Raw genomic sequence first — 18,776 nt, forward strand, 5'->3', positions numbered from 1 at the left:
TTCTGGGTATTGTAATTTAAGTTTAAGTTAAGTTGGAAAATATTAACAATGATTACAGGTACAATGAGTAATTCTTAGGTTTAGGACCCTTGGTTTGAAAAACGTCTGTATAATTCTGGTGACTGGATTCCTTAAGGTTGGGTACAAGTGGAGTCAGACAGGAGAGAATATAGTCTTGTGTGCATCCTGTGGTTTCTTTCTGCACTGGTGGGCTGCTCGTAAACCCCTGAACACATGGCAGCTATTGGAATTTATAGAGAATCACAGAGAAACTACATGTTTGTTAAAGACTACATGTGTGGTCTCCTGTTTTTTGTTCCATTATTCTCCTCTCTCTCTCACACTGTCACATTTTGTTTGGTTGTTTCATGGGCCATGTTTCTCGTTCACTATCCGTTATCCAATAAAGATACAGTATAATTTCAAACCTTTTACATTGTTATACTAATGTATATTGTTTGGTTTTCTTTTTCAAGTGATATTCCTATTTTTATTTGTACTTTATACTGCCATTATGTTCAATTTGTATTTGTGTATCAAATTCTGTAAGTACAGTATGTATGCATGTACTATATATGGCGTGTGTGTGTGTGTGTGTGTGTGTGTGTGTGTGTGTGTGTGTGTGTGTGTGTGTGTGTGTGTGTGTGTGTGTGTGTGTGTGTGTGTGTGTGTGTGTATGAATAAGGTGTTACTTGCATAAAATCAATGAATATATATGCTTTTAGTACAACATACATCGTACACTCACACAGGTGTCATTTATCCAATAATCACAATGGTACAAAAATATAAGCCCTGTTGATCATCTGTCTTCCCCTGAATCTCACACCAGCTGCTTGAATAATTTGGGATGGAGGTTCTTCCTTGGCTTAGTGGTAATATATATGCGTGCAAGGTTTCCCAGCAATAGGGTGCTGTATTCATGATTTGTTGCATTTTGAGCAAAAATTATCACACATGACTAGAGATAATGAGCACTGTTCTAGAGGATCTTACGTCAACATCGTCGCAGAGCAGGGAACCTGATCCATACTGCAGGCGACACTGATGAGCAGCGCTGTACAGGACCCCAGGAGGCATGGAGGCATGAGACAGCTTGTCCTTCACTGGCACATCATCCAGGCACCAGCCCCAGCCGCGACTATTGGGGAGTTAGGGTTTAAGTGTAACCATTAGCACGATGCAGACTAGACTCTCCCTCTCTCTCTCTCTCTCTCTCTCTCTCTCTCACACACACACACACACGCACACACACACACACACGGATTGATTGATTGATTAAATACTTTGCTAGCAGTTTGAAAACAGTAAGGCAGTTTCCATTTTTGTCCATTGTACTCAATTCATCATCAAGAGATACAATACATTACATATCAGCAACAACACTAAAAGCAAAAAATAGGTATATTTACAAGGCAAATCAATGTGTCACTATAAAACAAACAAACTAAAAATAACAAGTTAAAAGTTAAAGTAATACTAGGTAACTTTTTCAACAAAACTAAAGTTAAATTGTATATCTTTTGTGAGTGGCAAATGTTTCACAACACCCACTCCATGAATTTCACCCCCAAAAGCCTTTTCTATTATAATTTCTATTGAAAAGTTGGCTCGGTGAGCCTTTCCCGCGAAAATGACGTCATCCGGCTTCCGGTTTCCTGTTTGGCCAGGAACTACCGCACCGGTTTCCTGTTTGGCCAGGAACTACCGCGCTAATAACAAAAAGGAATCGCACGCTGTTTTTAAGAGATTGTACGATTTGAAGATCGAAAAACAACAGAAAAAGAAAACACAGCTCACGGTAACTAAAGCTCCACTGGCTAAGAGAAACGATCCACAGATAGTATAAAACAATTAAAAGAACGCTTTTTGAAACGCTTCCGTCTTCCGGTGAAAACAAATGGAATTCTGGGTAACTGAGGAATAAACGAACGGCCTGCAGTGACGGTAATGACCAGCAGAAGCTGCTAAAAATCGATATTTGTGGACCTGCATTGTATAACTTTAAATACAATGGTAAATGGTAAATAAAAGTGTGGTTAAGTTCAACAGTGACATTGTTCACACGTATAAATTCAAATAGGCTGTTAAACGTATTTATATCTAAACCCAAAGCATTCGCTGGGGGTCCGCGGCTCTGTGTGTGTGTGTGAGAGTGTGTGTGTGTGTGTGTGTGTGTGTGTGTGTGTGTGTGTGTGTGTGTGTGTGTGTGTGTGTGTGTGTGTGTGTGTGTGTGTGTGTGTGTGTGTGTGTGTGTGTGTGTTGTAACAGACGCAGCTAAGCAGACATCGACACATAGGAACACACGCCTTGCCCATACAAGACAAAGGTCAGGCCACTCGTCATCCGGGACATGCTGTTTGCTGATGATGCAGCAGTGGTAGCACACTCCCAGGAGCACCTGCAAACCCTCATGGACCAGTTCACCCAAGCCTGTCAGGACTTCAGCCTGACCATCAGTCTAAACAAAACCAAGACGATGGGACAGGGCACTGAAAATCCCCCCTGTATTACAAACAACAATTACACACTGGAAGCCGTAAACACCTTCACCTACCTCGGGTCCACCATCACCGACAAACTGTCACTCGATGCTGAACTCAGTGGCCGCATTGGGAAAGCTGCCTAAACTTTTGGGAAGCTCACAGAGAGAGTATGGGACAATGGTAAGCTCACCGTCCATACAAAAGGTACAGTTGTACAGAGCCTGTGTCATCAGCACACTCCTGTATGGTAGTGAAACCTGGACCCTATATTCCCACCAAGAGTGGCGGCTAAACAGCTTCTACCTTCACTGCCATAGGCGTATACTGGGCATCACCTGGAGGGTTAGGATCACCCACACAGCAGTCCTGGAGAGAGCACAGCTTCCCAGTATGTACTCTCTACTGAGGCAGCAACGTCTCCGCTGGCTGGGCCATGTCCGACGGAAGGACGATGGACGAACCCAAAGGACATCCTCTATGCGGAACTATCATCTGGCAAGAGACAGATTGGCAAGACCTCAAGTCCTTTAATATCAGCCCCGTCACCTGGGAAGATGCAGCTCAGGACCGCCTTCAGTGGCAGGAGGCACTCCGCAGCGGGCCGCTCACGTCTGAAACCACCCTGGCTCAACACCATGAACAAAGAGGACTACCGGCCTACACGTATGACATCTGCGGCCGAGTCTGCCTCTCCCGCATTGGTCTTCTCAGCCACAGAAGATGCTACGCTAAAACCTAACTCCCAGGCACAAGAAATATATGGTCTTCCGAGACTGCGATGCCGATGACTGCTTCTCAAAGTGGGATCCGGGGACCCCCAGGGGTCCTTGAGCGGGTTCCAGGGGGTCCCCAGCTAAATGATAGCTAATTAGGAACCAAATGGACCCTTATGTGTCTGTAACTCAGAGAGTGTACAAATGGAACCAAATGGACACGTAACTCTCAAGAGTTAAATCAACACTGATTGTACAGTGTAGATTGGGCTTCCACAGATAAAAGATGCCATCAAATGGGGGTCCATGGCCTCATGCATATCAAACTGGGGGTCCTTGAAATCTTCTCCTATGGGTCCCTGGCATATCTTTTCAAATGGGGGTCCACGGGCTAATGTGTATCAATGTGGGGGTCCTTGACATGAAAAAGTTTGAGAACCACTGCCATACACAACTAAAAGTCTGCAAATACTTTTCCTGGGCACATCCCCGGGTAATGCAGCATTCACTTGGGGTCGACCTGCCTAAAAAATATAACATTGCGTTCACCTGAATGGTGCTAATAGTTGCTACTACTACTTTGTTTAGGGATGTTCAGCAATACAAATGCTATGCATGTACAAAGTGCATAACCCAATGTCTGCAAATAGGTGTGCATATCCCCTGGTATGAACTAGTATACATAATTCATGCACTTTCATTTACATAGGATTAAGAGAAAACGCAATGGTTTATGTTTAGTTATCCAATTACATTTGATAATTAGTGTTTAAAGGAATATTGAATATAATGCAGAAAAAAATTCTATTTTGGCATGCCTTCACATGCTCATGGAGTGGGCTTTAGGCTAATTGTCTCCACTTTGCCTAATTAAATGCATGAAAAGCTTTTTGCAACCTTCCCCTTGTGCCCTTTTAGGAATTCATGAAGAGTGGTTCTGTTTATGTGCAGCCCATCTGTGTGATAACATCTCTACCCCGCTGTTCAGTCTGACCTTCTACATTCCACATAAACCAACACCTACAGCCCCAACATCTGAAACAAACAGAGTGGTAAAAGCCTGGGGGATTACTACAATGCAACCCTTGTACTTAAGTCAAGAAAATGAAAGACAAAACAGAAAGGGGGTGGGGAGGGGGAGTTGAGGAGGCTAGTCGATTTTTGCTAGAGGAATAGAATGAATTATGAATGGGAATATAAAATGTAAACCTAAAGCTAGAAACACCAAATAATTTGGACCAAGTACTTGCAAGTACCTACTTTGTTTGCTTGTTAGAGGCAACTGAAAGAAAAGACGTTAATTACATTTAATTCACCAACAGTATAGCCTAATGAAATTCATATTGAATCCATACTTTTGTTGTGCCATCAAGAGCTGCAATTTTAAGTAATTTTTTGTTTCATGCCATAAAAATAAATAAAAAGAATAAAAAAGTTTAGGTCACAACTTCAATGAAGCCTTCGATGTTCTGTTAATAAAGTCTAGTCATGTCATTTACATTTATTTCCTCCTTTCTTGTTCTTAATTCATCAGATTTCTGGCAGTATTACAATATATTATCATCAAGGACAGCAGGCAACTGTCTACAGCTCACCTAAATGAAACCATATTTAATTATTTTCATTGAGTTAAAATGTCTTAAAGGGATAGTTCACCCCCCAAAAAAATATTTGTTTTCTATCGATTAGTCACCCCATGGAGACTTGAATTCATGGATATTGTTTCGTTTTTGTCTCATTACTAAGCCAATAATTTGATGACCAGTGGACCGGTAGGCAGCGCTTCCGGTAGGAGACACAAAGGAGACTCTTCGTGTCTCCTACCGGAACCGCTGCCGGACATCAAATAATTGGCTTAGGAATGTGACAAAAACTAAAAAATATCCATGAATTCAAGTCTCCATGGGATGACTAATCGATAGGAAAAAAATCATTTTGGGGGTGAACTATCCTTTTAATACCTTCAAATTCACAATCACAGATTGTAGTTCCCTACATTTCAAAACCTTTTCACAATGGTCCATACTGTATTTAACATTTTGTATAGTTCCCTTACTAAATTGGCGTTTTTATCCTAAGATAGAATTTGTCCCAAACTACTATCATCATGACTGACATGCTGACTGATTCCCCCTTGTTGTAATACGCATGTGGTGCAAACAGCCAGCAAAGTCCCATTTCCTTGTTCTGCTTTCTAGAGACTAATGCTCTTAGTCCCTCTCCCACACCCAGTGATGTGCAGAATTTAATATTGGGCTAGTTAATCCAAATCAAATAGTAGGACAGAAAATATTCTTTGTGTTTTCGTTTTTGTTTAGTATGTTAGTAAAATATTTCATTAGTCCCACTTTCCTACTCTATTGCCTCAATAAATCAATATTATTTGACTAATGTGTTTTGGTACTTGAGCGTGCCTGGTGTGAGTAAGAATTTTAGGAATGACTGTAGACGGTCTGCTGACACCTTTACAAGGTGAGAGATGGCTTCTGTTAAGACTTAAAAATGAACACACAGACACTTCAACACATACTGTAGACTGGGGTCGGGAGGCGAACCAGTGACCTTCTGCTGCTTATCAGACGGCCTTTCTATCCACTAAGCTACGGCTGCCGCTAAAGAAGCAGTCCTACAGAAAACTATAAGATTGTTTTATAACTGTTTGCATGCACACAATAAAGGACAGAACATCTAAACTGAGTACAGTATCCACGGTCCAGCTGAGTTACACTGCTTTACTGAATACTTCTTGTGTGCTGCCAATGGAGTTATGGATATCCTGACATAATAATTGTGAACACAAAATATGCATACTGACACTGGGGGAAAAAAGCAACAAAATGGGAACTGGGAACCAGCCACATTAAAGTTCACAAAATATGAAGAGGCTTTCAGCTACTGAAGACCTTTGCTTAGATTCACACACACAAACATTAAGCGCTAGAGGCACTGACATATGCCTGAGCATGGAAGGGGGGGGGGGGCATCGTGTTAAGCACTCCCACAGGACTGAGGTCAAAATGCTACAGGCATACAGCCATAAAGTCCCTCTTAATGAATTCCAGGTGTTATGGTTTCAGCAAAAAAATGGTGATGGGGATAAAAATAAAACATACAAATATTTATAGTAAAGTATACATTTATATCTTACTAAACTATATGTATACAAAACTTAAAATCATGATTTGTGCAAATGTTTGACATCACCCATGTGATGTGTTGAGACATTACTGCCGCCCTGGTGACTTTGGTTCCAACGGCCAAGAACCTTGGTGTTGTCCTGGACAGTCAGCTCTCATTCAAGGCACACATGTAGCGATCACTCGATCCTGTAGGTTTACACTCTATATTTACACTATAACATTTGAAGGATCAGACCCTTCCTCACCCAGGCCAGGAGTCAGCCTAGCTCCTTATCCAGACCTCAGTCATATAAAAAATTGACTACTGTAACTTGCTCCTTACTGGCCCCCCAGCATGTGCACTTAAGCCCCTCCAAATGATCCAGAATGCCGCAGCACGCTTGGTCTTCAACCAGCCAAAATTCTCCCCCCTTCTCCGCTCCCTCCATTGGCTCCCTGTTACTGCCCGCACAAAACACCCGAGTACAAAACACTGATGTTGGCTTACAAAGCAACCAAAGTTATGGCACCCCCATATCTTCAATGCCTGATCCAACCCTACAACCCCTCCCGCTCACTAAGATCAGCTAACACAGGGAAGCTGTCTGACCCTTCCCTAAAACATCCGGGACAACGCTCCATACGACCCAGACTCTTCTCCCTTCTGGCTCCCAAACTGTGAAACAAACTCCCCATTGCTGTAAGAACTGCAGACTAAAGGTCCTTACACACCGGGGCGATTTTTTCGTGCGAATAATACGCTTTTTTTAAAAACCTTATAAAGTCAATGCAAGCGTACATGGCGCGAAAAAGCGGAAAAGCGAAGCGAAAAAGCGTCTTTTAATTATTCGGAACGAGTCCGAATTTTGCGTATATTCGCCACATTCGCCGGTGTGTAAGGACCTTCACTCCCAAATTTCCGCCGTAATCTGAAGATTCACCTCTTCAGACTAAAATGTAATTTAAATAGTGTTTATTTAAACAGATGCCAGGTTAATTCGTTGACTTGGCGTCCTGTAGTTTGTATAGTTTGAATTTACAGTATATTATACTGTTTAGACTGAGGTTCTTAGTTTACCTATGATCCTAAATTACTGAGGCACTACACCAGTATTCAACTGGCAGCCAGTGGACCAAATCCGGCCCCAGCTGAGCTTTCATTTGGCCCCTGGAACACATTCCATATTCCAATGTAAAAATAAATGTAACAGATTATTATTGGATGGTTGGGTTTACAGACTACAGAATGACCATTTTAAAGGTTTTTCATAACCGTTAACCAAAGCTCATTAATGGTTAACCAACCATAAACCAATAAGAATAAAGGGTAGGCTACTTTTTAGAATGGAGGAATGTTTGTAACTCACTCAGGGTCCCAAATTAAAACCCACCAGTACTGCATTTGCAGTCAAGACACTGCTACACTACACTGGTCGTTATGTATTTCCTAATATACTACTGTAGATCTGCTTTGCTGCATGTTGGGGTAACTAGATTAGGCAGGGGGCCACAGTTATAAAATTACTTGAAGTTGGGGGCCACAAGAGCCTGACAACAAAATTGAACAAAATGTTCATAGTTAACTGTTTAACCGGAAACCAATTTATTTTTGGGTGCGAGGGTAGCTGTCAATTAAGCAGCCATGTTACAAATAGCTGCAAGTGCTTCATGATTTCTGCCCAATTATGCCTTACATGTTAAACATGGAGAAATAAACAGTTGGCGTACAAAGCCATACTTGTGTAAAGGTACAGATATCTTACTTGAAAGATATTTTTACTTCAGTAAAAGCTAAAGTCACCTATAAGAAAATCACTTGGGTCAAAGTGTTGAAGAAGCTGTATTTAAGTATCAAAAGTAAAAGTATCAAAAGTAAAAGTATAAAGACCTTTTCATGGTACAAAGAAATAAAACACCAACACATGTTGTAATGTCTACTTCTCACTTTCAGAATAATGTAGCTTTCATGTAGTTCAGCTGTTTTTTTCGCCACAAAAGCTGCATCACTACATTTCAGTGGCATATCAACATAAAAGAGCAAAACAGATGAGTTTTCAGTGCATTTCATACATCACATGCCATCCATTTGTAGCTATTTCTGTGTTTTGAGTGGCTGTCCATTACACCAAAGAAAGGATTCTACTTCTACATCCATTAGCTAGTTTTAAATGGATTTGTTTCTATATCATCATTCACTTGTAGGTTTTATACAGTATGATTAATTCGTCCTCAATAGCGTCCTGTGCTGAATGATGATCAAAACCTGTGCATTATAAAGGACTGCCAAGAAAATTATCCTATCAAACATAAAAAGGCATGAATGCGGTGAAACAGTGGGTTGTGCAGTTAGCTGGGGAAAGCCCCTTCCTACGTGAAAGCCCTGTGTACCCCCAGATGGATACAGGTCCAGTGGGCAGTAATTGTACATGATTTTAACATGCATGGTATATCATTATCAGAGCTAAAGTTACCCTTCAAGTTCTTGTTTATCCGCAAACTTTGTGACTCTCACAGGTTCTATTGCAATTTGTAGCATTTGTAGAAATATTAGGCCTTAAATGTAAGAGAAAATAAAATGTTGGCCAATGTTGTCAGGGGCCACTGTTCCGGTTAACCTCCCAGTCACTGCCTGGCCTTGTCCCCATCACTTTGAGTGTAATGTATATTAATCATGTATTTGTATACATAGGCAGCAATGTATTTGTCACACACACACACACACACACACACACACACACACACACACACACACACACACACACACACACACACACACACACACACACACACACACACACACACACACACACACACACACACACACACACACACACACACACACACACACACACACACACACACACACACACACACACGGTCTGTCTGCGGGTGTTTTCCTGCCTGTGCTGAGAATAAAATTGAGAATAAAATTGAATAGAAAATAAGAACACACACATGTGCAGGTTGCTCAGCTCAATGGTTGTCAATTAAACGTTGTTAACCCACTCGTTGCATGAAGGCTGTATGCAGGGCATTTGTGTTGAAAATACATCTCTATTGCGCGATTAAATAGGCCATGGCTACTGTAATGTAAAAGCACAGCAAAGGATTTCCATCAGCATGGATTAACTATTGAGCTTGACTTGTTGGTTGGTGCAGAATGACGAGAGCAAAACTTTGTTACAGTGGAATGTTATATTTGAAATGCAGTATTGATATGATTCCGATCATGGTCTAGGCATCCTCTGCAAATGGCATAGAAATGCTTACATTTTTAGTGTGGGGTGGGAGGGTGGGGATTGGAATGGTGGGCTTGGAATGGTGGGCTCACAAAGTCCAATAAAAACTTCTCACACATCAGCTCGCATATAACCCTCGTGCTGGTTGGTGACATAATATGCATCACGGTACGGTAGTGTACAAGCGCGTCAGTAACTGATCAGAAAATGGGCCATTTCTTTTTTTAATGCAGACGGAACAATTAAAAGTAGACGGTCCGAAGGCTACAGCCATGATCGATTTTTTGGGGGCCAAATATATAGGCAATTGGACGCGTTGTACACGTGTTCTGCAAGTAAGTAGGACACCTGGACACACCAACTCCGCCCACAGACACACAAACTATGGTCGTTATTTTGAATTATATAGTGAAAATACTGAAAAGAGAAAGTGTGCAATAAGCAGACAGTACCAGAAAACACTTAAAGGGGGGCATACCCTAAACCAGTATTTTGGGCAAACACAACTCTGGTACTCACTCGAGAAAACGGGTTATGTACTGGCGACTGCAGCGGGACCAGCTGGGTAGGGCGTAGCCATACAGGAGCTGTGGAGACATGACGAAAGGTCTTTTCCCAATGGGCTCACAGTCATTACCGTGCCCATCATGCTGAATCCCAAAGCTGTGACACAGAAGCAAATTCCACAGAAAGGTACAATGTAAACACAGGCAGTATACATTTTGCAGATATGTATGTAGTTATCAGCAGTTGAATAAGTAAGTAATACTGTACAGTTGTCTAGCACTGGCTGGCAAACACACATGCACGTGTACATTTCACTTCATTGCAAGGAATTAAAAACTCATCAGGTTAGTCTTAAAGGAAACTAGAGCGCTCAGAAGGGTGCTTCACCCACAAAGATGACTAGAAGAAATACAAAGGCCTAGTGCAGTCTTGTACAAAAACAGATAAACAGATTTATTGACAACAAACATTCGGTCACTCACAACTCACAATAACAAGCACATTCATACACGTAGTGTATGGCTGTGTGTTAGGCTAATGGGGGTCTCCCAAGTTGGACTGGCTCACTGGATAGGCCCGGTGGTCCCAGGGGGACCCTCAAGTGGGTCGTGGTTTTCATCATTAGTTAATCATTACTTAAGCCTCAATTAATTCTGAAGTAAATGTTAACTCTTTGACAAATTCTGCCCACACTATTACACAGTCAAAGAGTTTAAGTATGCAATTATTAATTAATTAACTAATTATAATAATTAATTGAGGCTTAAGTAATGATTAACTAATGATTCCCTCTATTAATAGTTTTTTTGTTTTGCCTCCTTTGTACTGGCAATATTTTCTTTATTTCCTTCAATGCCACACAGATTTACATTGGCCTTCATAAATAAATCTAATGTTGCCACAGCAGATAGCCAAGCTGTGTGGTCTAGAATATAGGATAGTCCCTGTGAACAGGCAATGAGATTTTGTATTCAGCTGGGAAAAAGTAGGTCAGGAATGCATCAACTATCAATGTATGGAATGTTTTTTTCTGGGAGGCGTCAGTTGATCTCCAATTTGGCTACATGATGAAAGCCTGTGAAGACTGCTGGGTCAAACTGAATGCACCTGGCAATGTGCCGTTGACAGCTAATATGATATAATTGAGAACCCTGAGATCTCATGGAGAACAACTGTATTAGAGAAGACACATCTCCATTTGCCGAGAAGACAAACATTGGTTTTGGAACCAATGCTACACAGTAGAATGTTTACAATGGGTTCTCAAAAGACTAATCTCTCAAGACAGATTCAGCTGATGGCAGAATCTGTCAGCGCCACTGCCCTAAACGTGTAGTGTTGTTGTTAGTAGGAATAAACACAGAAGCACATGGGAGGATGTGGACTAACAAAGGGGTGGAGACAATTTCTTCACAAAAAAGGAAGAGGTGCCGCCAGAGGCAATTTTTTATTTTTTTATTTTACCGAATATGTTCCCAGATTGTCAAAAGACTAGATGGTTGTCCACACTATCCAAGTACAACGTCCAAACCTTTTATGCGTGGCTCTGCAGGAGGCTAGACATTTATAAGAGGGTGTGTCTGGAGCTAATCTCGTCAACCGCTGGACCAACCAGAACCAAACTTTGTACAGTTACAGTAGGCCAAAGACGTATCTCCACTAGGGGTGTGCCGATATATCGTCCCGCGATATATCGCGATACGTTTTCGTGACGATATGTATCGTTTTGGGGGGGGAAAATATCATTTTAATTTTTTTTTTTTTTTTTTACAATAATAATAATCAGGCATGCAAACAGCCTCGAGGTGAAAAGGGTGACAACATGTTGTTTTTTTTTCGGGTCAGGTGTCACACTATTGCCCTATTTGGATTCAAAACAGCTATTGTAGCTGAAAAGTTACGTTAAGTTCACATATCTGAATAATGCAAAAACAGAATTATTTGTTTGCATTTGCATTTTTTCTCCCCCATATATTTTTCATAATAAAAAAAGTGCGTATCGTATCGTATCGAAATCGTATCGAAGTTGTGAGCCAAATATCGTATCGTATCGTTTGGTGAAATTAGTGTATCGGCACACCCCTAATCTCCACTAATGTTTTTTTCCCCCCCACATACAGTATGTTTTATACTTTTGGAAATATTTAACTTTATATATAGGTTAACATTGACTAAAGTCAATGGGGCTTGGATCGGGTTGAAACCTTGCCCATATGGAAGCATACGTCATAGATACCTCATACTGTAGATAAGTCATAGATGACTGACATCACAGGCTGGTTACATGAAATCCGAGATCTACATGAAGCCACGCTATTCCCATTTTCCCTATTATTGTTTTGGGGCGGTGTAGCCGCCCCTATAAGTGGGGTTGGGACACCTCATTAGTATTAGTTTCCTGCACTGTGATTGGCCCATTAGTACACCCCTAGCTGTACTGTGATTGGCTGACTCTATTGGCTGACTCTATTCAGCACTGTGATTGGCTAGCGAGACACATGATGACATTAATAACCTATAAATAGGATTTTTTTTGGAAGTGAGCTTCCATCACTATGATGACCACTGTGATGACCACACCGCCCACTTCACACTGGGTGTGATTTTTTAATTGTCACATGCACTTACAATACATTACAGACTATTAATACATTACATCTGTACCATGAATTGGACTGTAGGCCGTGTACCATTGTAATGTCACATTTGTCCGAGTGATGACACAACATGCCACACTTTTCAAAGTGTTCCCCACAGCCTGTCACTATCGCTACATCATAATGACATCATGACAGACCTTCATCATAGCCCTCCCACCCATTGCCTTTTTATACACACGCAATCCCAAAATTGTCCTCGTGTGACTCAGACAAACAGTGCCAGATTGACCTGGCTCCCCCTTAACACCAGCAGTAAAGAAATCCTAGACGCGCCACTGTGAGTTCATGAAGGTAATGAAAGCATTTTAATACATGATCTCATACAGTCAACTTTTCACAACTGGGTGCACATATGTCCTGGTAGACCGTTTGTGTATGTAAGCCGCTGTCTGCTGGCTAGTCTGTGTTTAATCAGCTGTTGATTGTACTAACATGATACAACTGCTTGGAATCGTTGTCTTTTGTCAGAAGATATTAACTGGACAGAAACAACCTGGAAACTGCTGAAATCAAAATATAGAGACTTGACCCAGGCCAACACACTATAGCTGTACATAGTGAACAGCCTACAGGGTTACCAACCAGAACCTGGATCAAATACCTACAAGTCTGGCACCATAGATGGGATATTCTTGAAGTATATAGCAGATAAAGGAGTCACGATTGAGATGAAGAACACACCTAAGCCACGTTCCTCTTCCAAGCCAGCAAGGGTCTATGCCTCCAAGACTACTACCACCATCACCAGCGAATACTTCAATTCCCCTCTGAAGGCACAACCAATGACTAACAATGATAACAATGAAGATGACTTTGATGTGGTCCCCATGGCAACAACCACTGTTGAAACTGACACTATGAAGTCAGTAAATGAGGAAGACAAGGAGGAGAGCGAGGAAGATGATTGGGAGGAGGTCGAAGAGCTGGCTGGACCTCTGGGCCCAGTAGAGCCACCAGAGCCGGTTCTGTCATCCCATCCAGTGGAGATTGAGATTGAGACTCCAGATGTTGTGCACAAGAGACAGAGAAGGGAAAAGAGAAATGCGATGTTTGAGGCGTACCTGAGAAGGATGGTGAATCGGTGCAACAAGGATCTGCTGATAGATACACACAAGGTACACCTTATGTGCCTGATCGCCAATGGGATGTTCCGGAGCCGCCTTTGCAGCGAACCAGAACTGTTGGCCATCACTCTGTCTCTGCTGCCGGTCCACTTCAGCAATGTAGCCAAGGAAAGCATGGACAACCACTACCTTTCTGGACTGCTCAAATGGTTTGGTGCTACTTTCACTCTGAACCCCAGTCTTCCCTATGAGAAGCATCCGGACCCCAGGGGTGTGCTGGAGAGACGGCTGGCCAGCCTGTCTGCCAGGGACCACCAGGAGATGACACATCTGTTCCTATTGGTTTTGAGGTCTCTGCAGCTCTTCTGCCGATTGGTTCTCTCCCTGCAGCCAATTTCCCTCAAACCACCACCTCCTAGGGGCGAAGGAGCTAGATCCTCCAGCAGTGCCCCAGGACAGAGCAACCCTCCTGGGCAGAAAACCTCCAAAGACAGCCTGCCTTCTGAACCCAGGGTCTCCCCTGGCACCAAAAGACATGCTGCCGCTGGCGGGAAGACCAAAGGAGAGAGGTGGGGAAAGAAAGCCAAGGGGGAAAACATAAAAGAGGAAGAGGAAGAAGATGTGGGGGGAGAGAGGGGTGTGATGATAGGCGGACAGAAACCCAAGAAAAATGTTAAATGCTGCAGTGTCGCATCAAAGGTTAGCTACAAGGAGGAGAGCGGCAGAGAGGAGAGGGAGGACGGGCTTAGCGAGGGTGAGGAGTTTCAGGTGACCAGTGAGGAGCAGAGTGAGGATTCTGAGGGCCGGGCTAAATCACAGAAGAGGAAACGAAAGAGTAAAGCCAAGACAAACAACAAAAACAACACAACGCTACAGAGCAAGAGTGGAGGAGGTAGGAGTAAGAAGGCAAAGAACAATGAAGAGGACAACAACAATTGGGAGGAAGGCGAGGAGGAAGATGAGAGAGGAGAGACAAGTAAAGGAGCGAGGAGAAAGAGTGGAGGGAACAAGATACAGGGGCCAGGTGCAGACGAGTGGCTGGAAGTATATGTACCCAAAACATCTTCCTGGGTTTGCGTGGACGTGCAGCAGGGGGTTGGCCAGCCGCACCTCTGCTTCCAGAATGCAACGGTGCCGGTGACCTACGTGGTGTCCGTGGACGAGGAGGGGCACCTGAAGGACCTGGGCAGGAAGTATGACCCGAGCTACATGACGTTATCCAGGAAGAGGCGGGTGGAGGAGGATTGGTGGGAGGACACATTGATGCAATTCCTGGGACCGGAGGATGAGAGGGACCGACAGGAGGACAAGGAGCTCGATTCCATGATGATAGACAAGCCTCTTCCAACATCCATAACAGAGTATAAGAACCACCCGCTGTATTCCTTAAAAAGACACCTGCTGAAGTATGAGGCTCTCTACCCCCACACAGCTGCCGTACTAGGGTACTGCAGGGGGGAGCCTGTATACTCTAGGGACTGTGTACATACTCTGCATTCCAGAGACACCTGGATGAAAGAGGCACGCACAGTCAAACTAGGAGAAGAGGAGCCATACAAGCTGGTGAGGGGTTTCTCTAATCGTTCTCGTAAGGCCAAAATTATGTCAGAGCAGACAAAGGACCTGCCTCTGTTTGGAGAATGGCAGACTGAGGAGTACCAACCTCCTATAGCTGTAGACGGGAAGGTTCCACGTAATGAGTATGGTAACGTTTATCTGTTTAAGCTGTGCATGTTACCGGTGGGCTGCGTTCACCTCCGACTGCCCAGCCTGCACCGTGTCGCCAAAAAACTGGACATGGACGCTGTTCCAGCTGTCACAGGCTTTGACTTCCATGGAGGATATTCACATGCTGTGACTGATGGCTACGTTGTCTGTGAGGAGCAAGAGGAGATCCTCAGAGCAGCCTGGGTGGAGGATCAGGAGATCCAGAAACAGAAGGAGAGAGAGAAGCAAGAGAAGAGGGTGATCTCTAACTGGACTCTCCTAGTAAAAGGCCTTCTGATCAGAGAGAGACTCAAACAGAGATATGGTAAGAAGAACCAGTGGCCTGGCGAAGCAGGGACCTCAAGTCAGACTCACACCCAAGGCGTAGAGGGGGCAGATGGGCTGTCATCAGACGATGACGAGGGTGAAAGTGGAGGTCCTGGAACGCAGACGGCAGCAGAGACTCTGGCCATGTCCTGGCCTCAAAACAGACAGGAAGAACAGGATAGGAACGCAAATGCACTGACAAAGAAAACAACCAAACGAGAGAAGAGAGGGCAGCAGAAACACCTCTTCCCCTTTGAGAAAGTGTGATGTGGGAAGTCAGTAGGCAGCAGCTTCTGTTCAGATCTCACCAGTTAATCCTGTCATGAGCAAGGACAATGTGTACTACATGATGTCTAATATGGCATAATATGGCAAAAACAGCACCTGAATTACTGTTTCCTGTATGTCCTTGGGAAGCTTAAGGGTGGGGTTAATTAAGCCTTGATCAAGTGGTTCTTTCAAAACTATTGTATGAAAACTATTTTTCCAAGGAACAACACAAAAGCAAAAAATATATATTTTCACAATTGTCAGGTAAAAAGGACGATTACAAATGCATTACATTTGAGACCGCATACATGTATTTACATTTGATAGCTCATCCCCTGAATACTATATTTCCGAAAATTAATTCTGATGTTAATTTAGTCAATACGAATAGATTAGAGCTGAACAGGGACCAGGGTCTGTGTGTACGTTCCAGCTGCTGGCAGCCAATTCTTACTTGTGACCCAGTTCATGGGCAACGGTGAAGGCCAGTGGCAGTCCTGTGTCCTCACTGATGCTACAACTCCGGTGTGGCTGACACATTCCTGCCACGTGGGACAGGCCCAGTGTCTCACATGGTTTGTTGATGGCTGCACAGATGTCTTTTCTATCAAAGAGAGGGAGAGAAAAGGTGGTTGAATGCTGAGGGAGGCGGTTAGTGCAGAAGGTAAAGAGAAATAAGTCTAAAAGCCCCACTAACAGCCCTGGAGGCACCTTGTGCCCAGGCATGCCGTGCAATATTTGATCACATACCCGTAGGCTAATTTATTCACAAAGACAATGGCAAAATACTGTAGCATTCAGGAATTCATTGTGGGGAGGGAGTTCACTGACAATAGCCTACAGCAAGTGCAGCTGGCAGGCCTCATCCTTATTGGTACATAGCTATTATCTGAACCGTTGCTGTTGCTGTTTTTCTACTCTGCATTTTGGTGCCTTTGTGCTTGAAAATGTCTCTTCAGCCATGAATTCTACCACACCATATGTTATCAGCACAAGAGCAGCATTATCACCCTCTTATCACCTAGTGGAAATAAATCCTGGCTATGTGATAATGATGTATAATAATGAATGTAGAAGTGAGCCAATTATACAGTCAGGGTCTAGGTGTGATAAGAAGCTATAGGAAACATTTGCAGAATTTTGGCAACAGCTGCAAACTTTGTAAATCAATCATCAGCCAATTGGAGTGGAAATGAAAGATCTGCCACCCAAATGTTTCCAATTGGCGTCATGGTGGCACTATAACAGGTCGCAACACAACCCTGGGTAGGCAACCCGGCTTGGTGGAGATCTGTGCTCTGAACAGTGCACATTTCTTTTTTACTTTCTTTCTTTTCTTTTTTTTGTTTACTGTAGACTTGTTTGAACTTGAGGATAGAGATGCGAGGAGGGCAAGGGTCATTCCATGGCAAGAACTTATTTTCTTTACGCAGGTATTAGACAATTTAATATTCTACTGTAGCACTATACATCTTACAAAGTCTAAATATAATCCAAGCAAATATACGTGGAGCCTGTTCCCAGATTAGTTACCTAGGAATGTTTATAATAAGAATTGTGCATTGTTGCTTTTTGCAACATTGTCTTGTCTTAGACTCTAAGCTTCTTTTGTTATACACAGAGGAAGGGGGTTCGCTCTGGAAAGCCATAAAGTACAGCACATCTGTCTTAACACATATTCTGGGGGCGAACATTCAGCAAAAATAGCAGATCTACAAGCTCACAAAACATCAGAACATGACGCCCTGTGACCTTGTAGATTGGCTATTTTTAGTTTAGAGATTTAGTGTAGAGGAAAGAAAGGAGCGGACCTAGTATAGAGCCCTGGGGAGCCCTGGACAACTAAGTAAATAGGGTTTTAAAATATGTAACATACTGTACATATCCATTTTGGGTTGGTTCTTCACTATTCAAATGTGGATCATCAAAAACAACGAGAGGCGGATAAAAAAAAAAGTTTGAACGTTTTTTAATAAGCATAGAAAAGACAAAAAAGTTTGGTCTGACTGAAAGAACAGAAGAAATGTCTGCAACTCTGTTGCTCCCAAAACAAAATGTATTTCTGATGCACTAATGAGACGACATTTTGATCACTGCTGTGGGCATGTTTTTATTGAGTTACAATGGCCCTGTCGTGATATATAGCATCATATAGCAGCTGGTTCAATAATTAGGCAAAATAACTATTCAGTTGCTACTGTCATTCTACAGTAGTGACTTGACAACTATTAGATACAGTAGCCAAGCACGATATGAGATAAGCCAATTAAGCTAATGGCTAGCTGTTGTTGTTTACCTGGTAAGCAGGACAGCTACGTCATGGTGGACAGGGTGTTCGTCTCCCTTCATGTTGAGACGTTTCTGCCACTTACAGAAACTGTTCAAGCTGTTGTCAGCATGGTGTGTAATCTTTAGATCCTCCTGTCAAACACACAATAATATATCAAGATGGACAAGAAATTACTGTACAGCTATTCACACATTAGAAACTGGCGGCACCGAAAAGGCCATCATTCTTCTGAAAACAAGAGTAATAGACTAAAGGCGGCTTTCCATATACATGGACTTACCTAGCCCACCCCACACCGCCCACCACAGCGACGGTTTCCACTACAATGAAGTGGGTAGAGTGGTGTGTAAGTGGTACTAAACTGGTGCCTAAAAAGTACCCAGTCTTGGGTAGG

General features: G+C 42.9%; 2 protein-coding genes across 3 annotated transcripts in view; one reads left to right on the forward strand and one right to left on the reverse strand.

Annotated features, from left to right (window-relative positions):
- Nucleotides 1-18,776, reverse strand: part of adamts7 (a disintegrin-like and metallopeptidase (reprolysin type) with thrombospondin type 1 motif, 7) — a 100,579-nt gene that overhangs the window by 57,539 nt on the left and 24,264 nt on the right. For both annotated transcript variants that reach the window (XM_080430011.1, XM_080430010.1), the window contains exons 6-9: nucleotides 18,389-18,513; nucleotides 16,547-16,696; nucleotides 10,077-10,220; nucleotides 997-1,141 (exon numbers count right to left, since the gene is read on the reverse strand). In XM_080430011.1, the coding sequence (XP_080286137.1) occupies nucleotides 997-1,141; nucleotides 10,077-10,220; nucleotides 16,547-16,696; nucleotides 18,389-18,513 (564 nt within the window). The remainder of the gene's footprint in view (nucleotides 1-996; nucleotides 1,142-10,076; nucleotides 10,221-16,546; nucleotides 16,697-18,388; nucleotides 18,514-18,776) is intronic.
- LOC308081645 (DNA repair protein complementing XP-C cells homolog) lies at nucleotides 13,393-16,089 on the forward strand (the record flags this gene model as incomplete). The annotated part of the gene is made up of 1 exon (XM_080423217.1): nucleotides 13,393-16,089. The coding sequence occupies one exon, from the start codon at nucleotides 13,393-13,395 to the stop codon at nucleotides 16,087-16,089; it is 2,697 nt and encodes an 898-aa protein (XP_080279343.1).

This window comes from Gymnoscopelus braueri (genome assembly GCF_963280865.1).
Source record: "Gymnoscopelus braueri genome assembly, chromosome: 1".
Taxonomy (NCBI): domain Eukaryota; kingdom Metazoa; phylum Chordata; class Actinopteri; order Myctophiformes; family Myctophidae; genus Gymnoscopelus; species Gymnoscopelus braueri.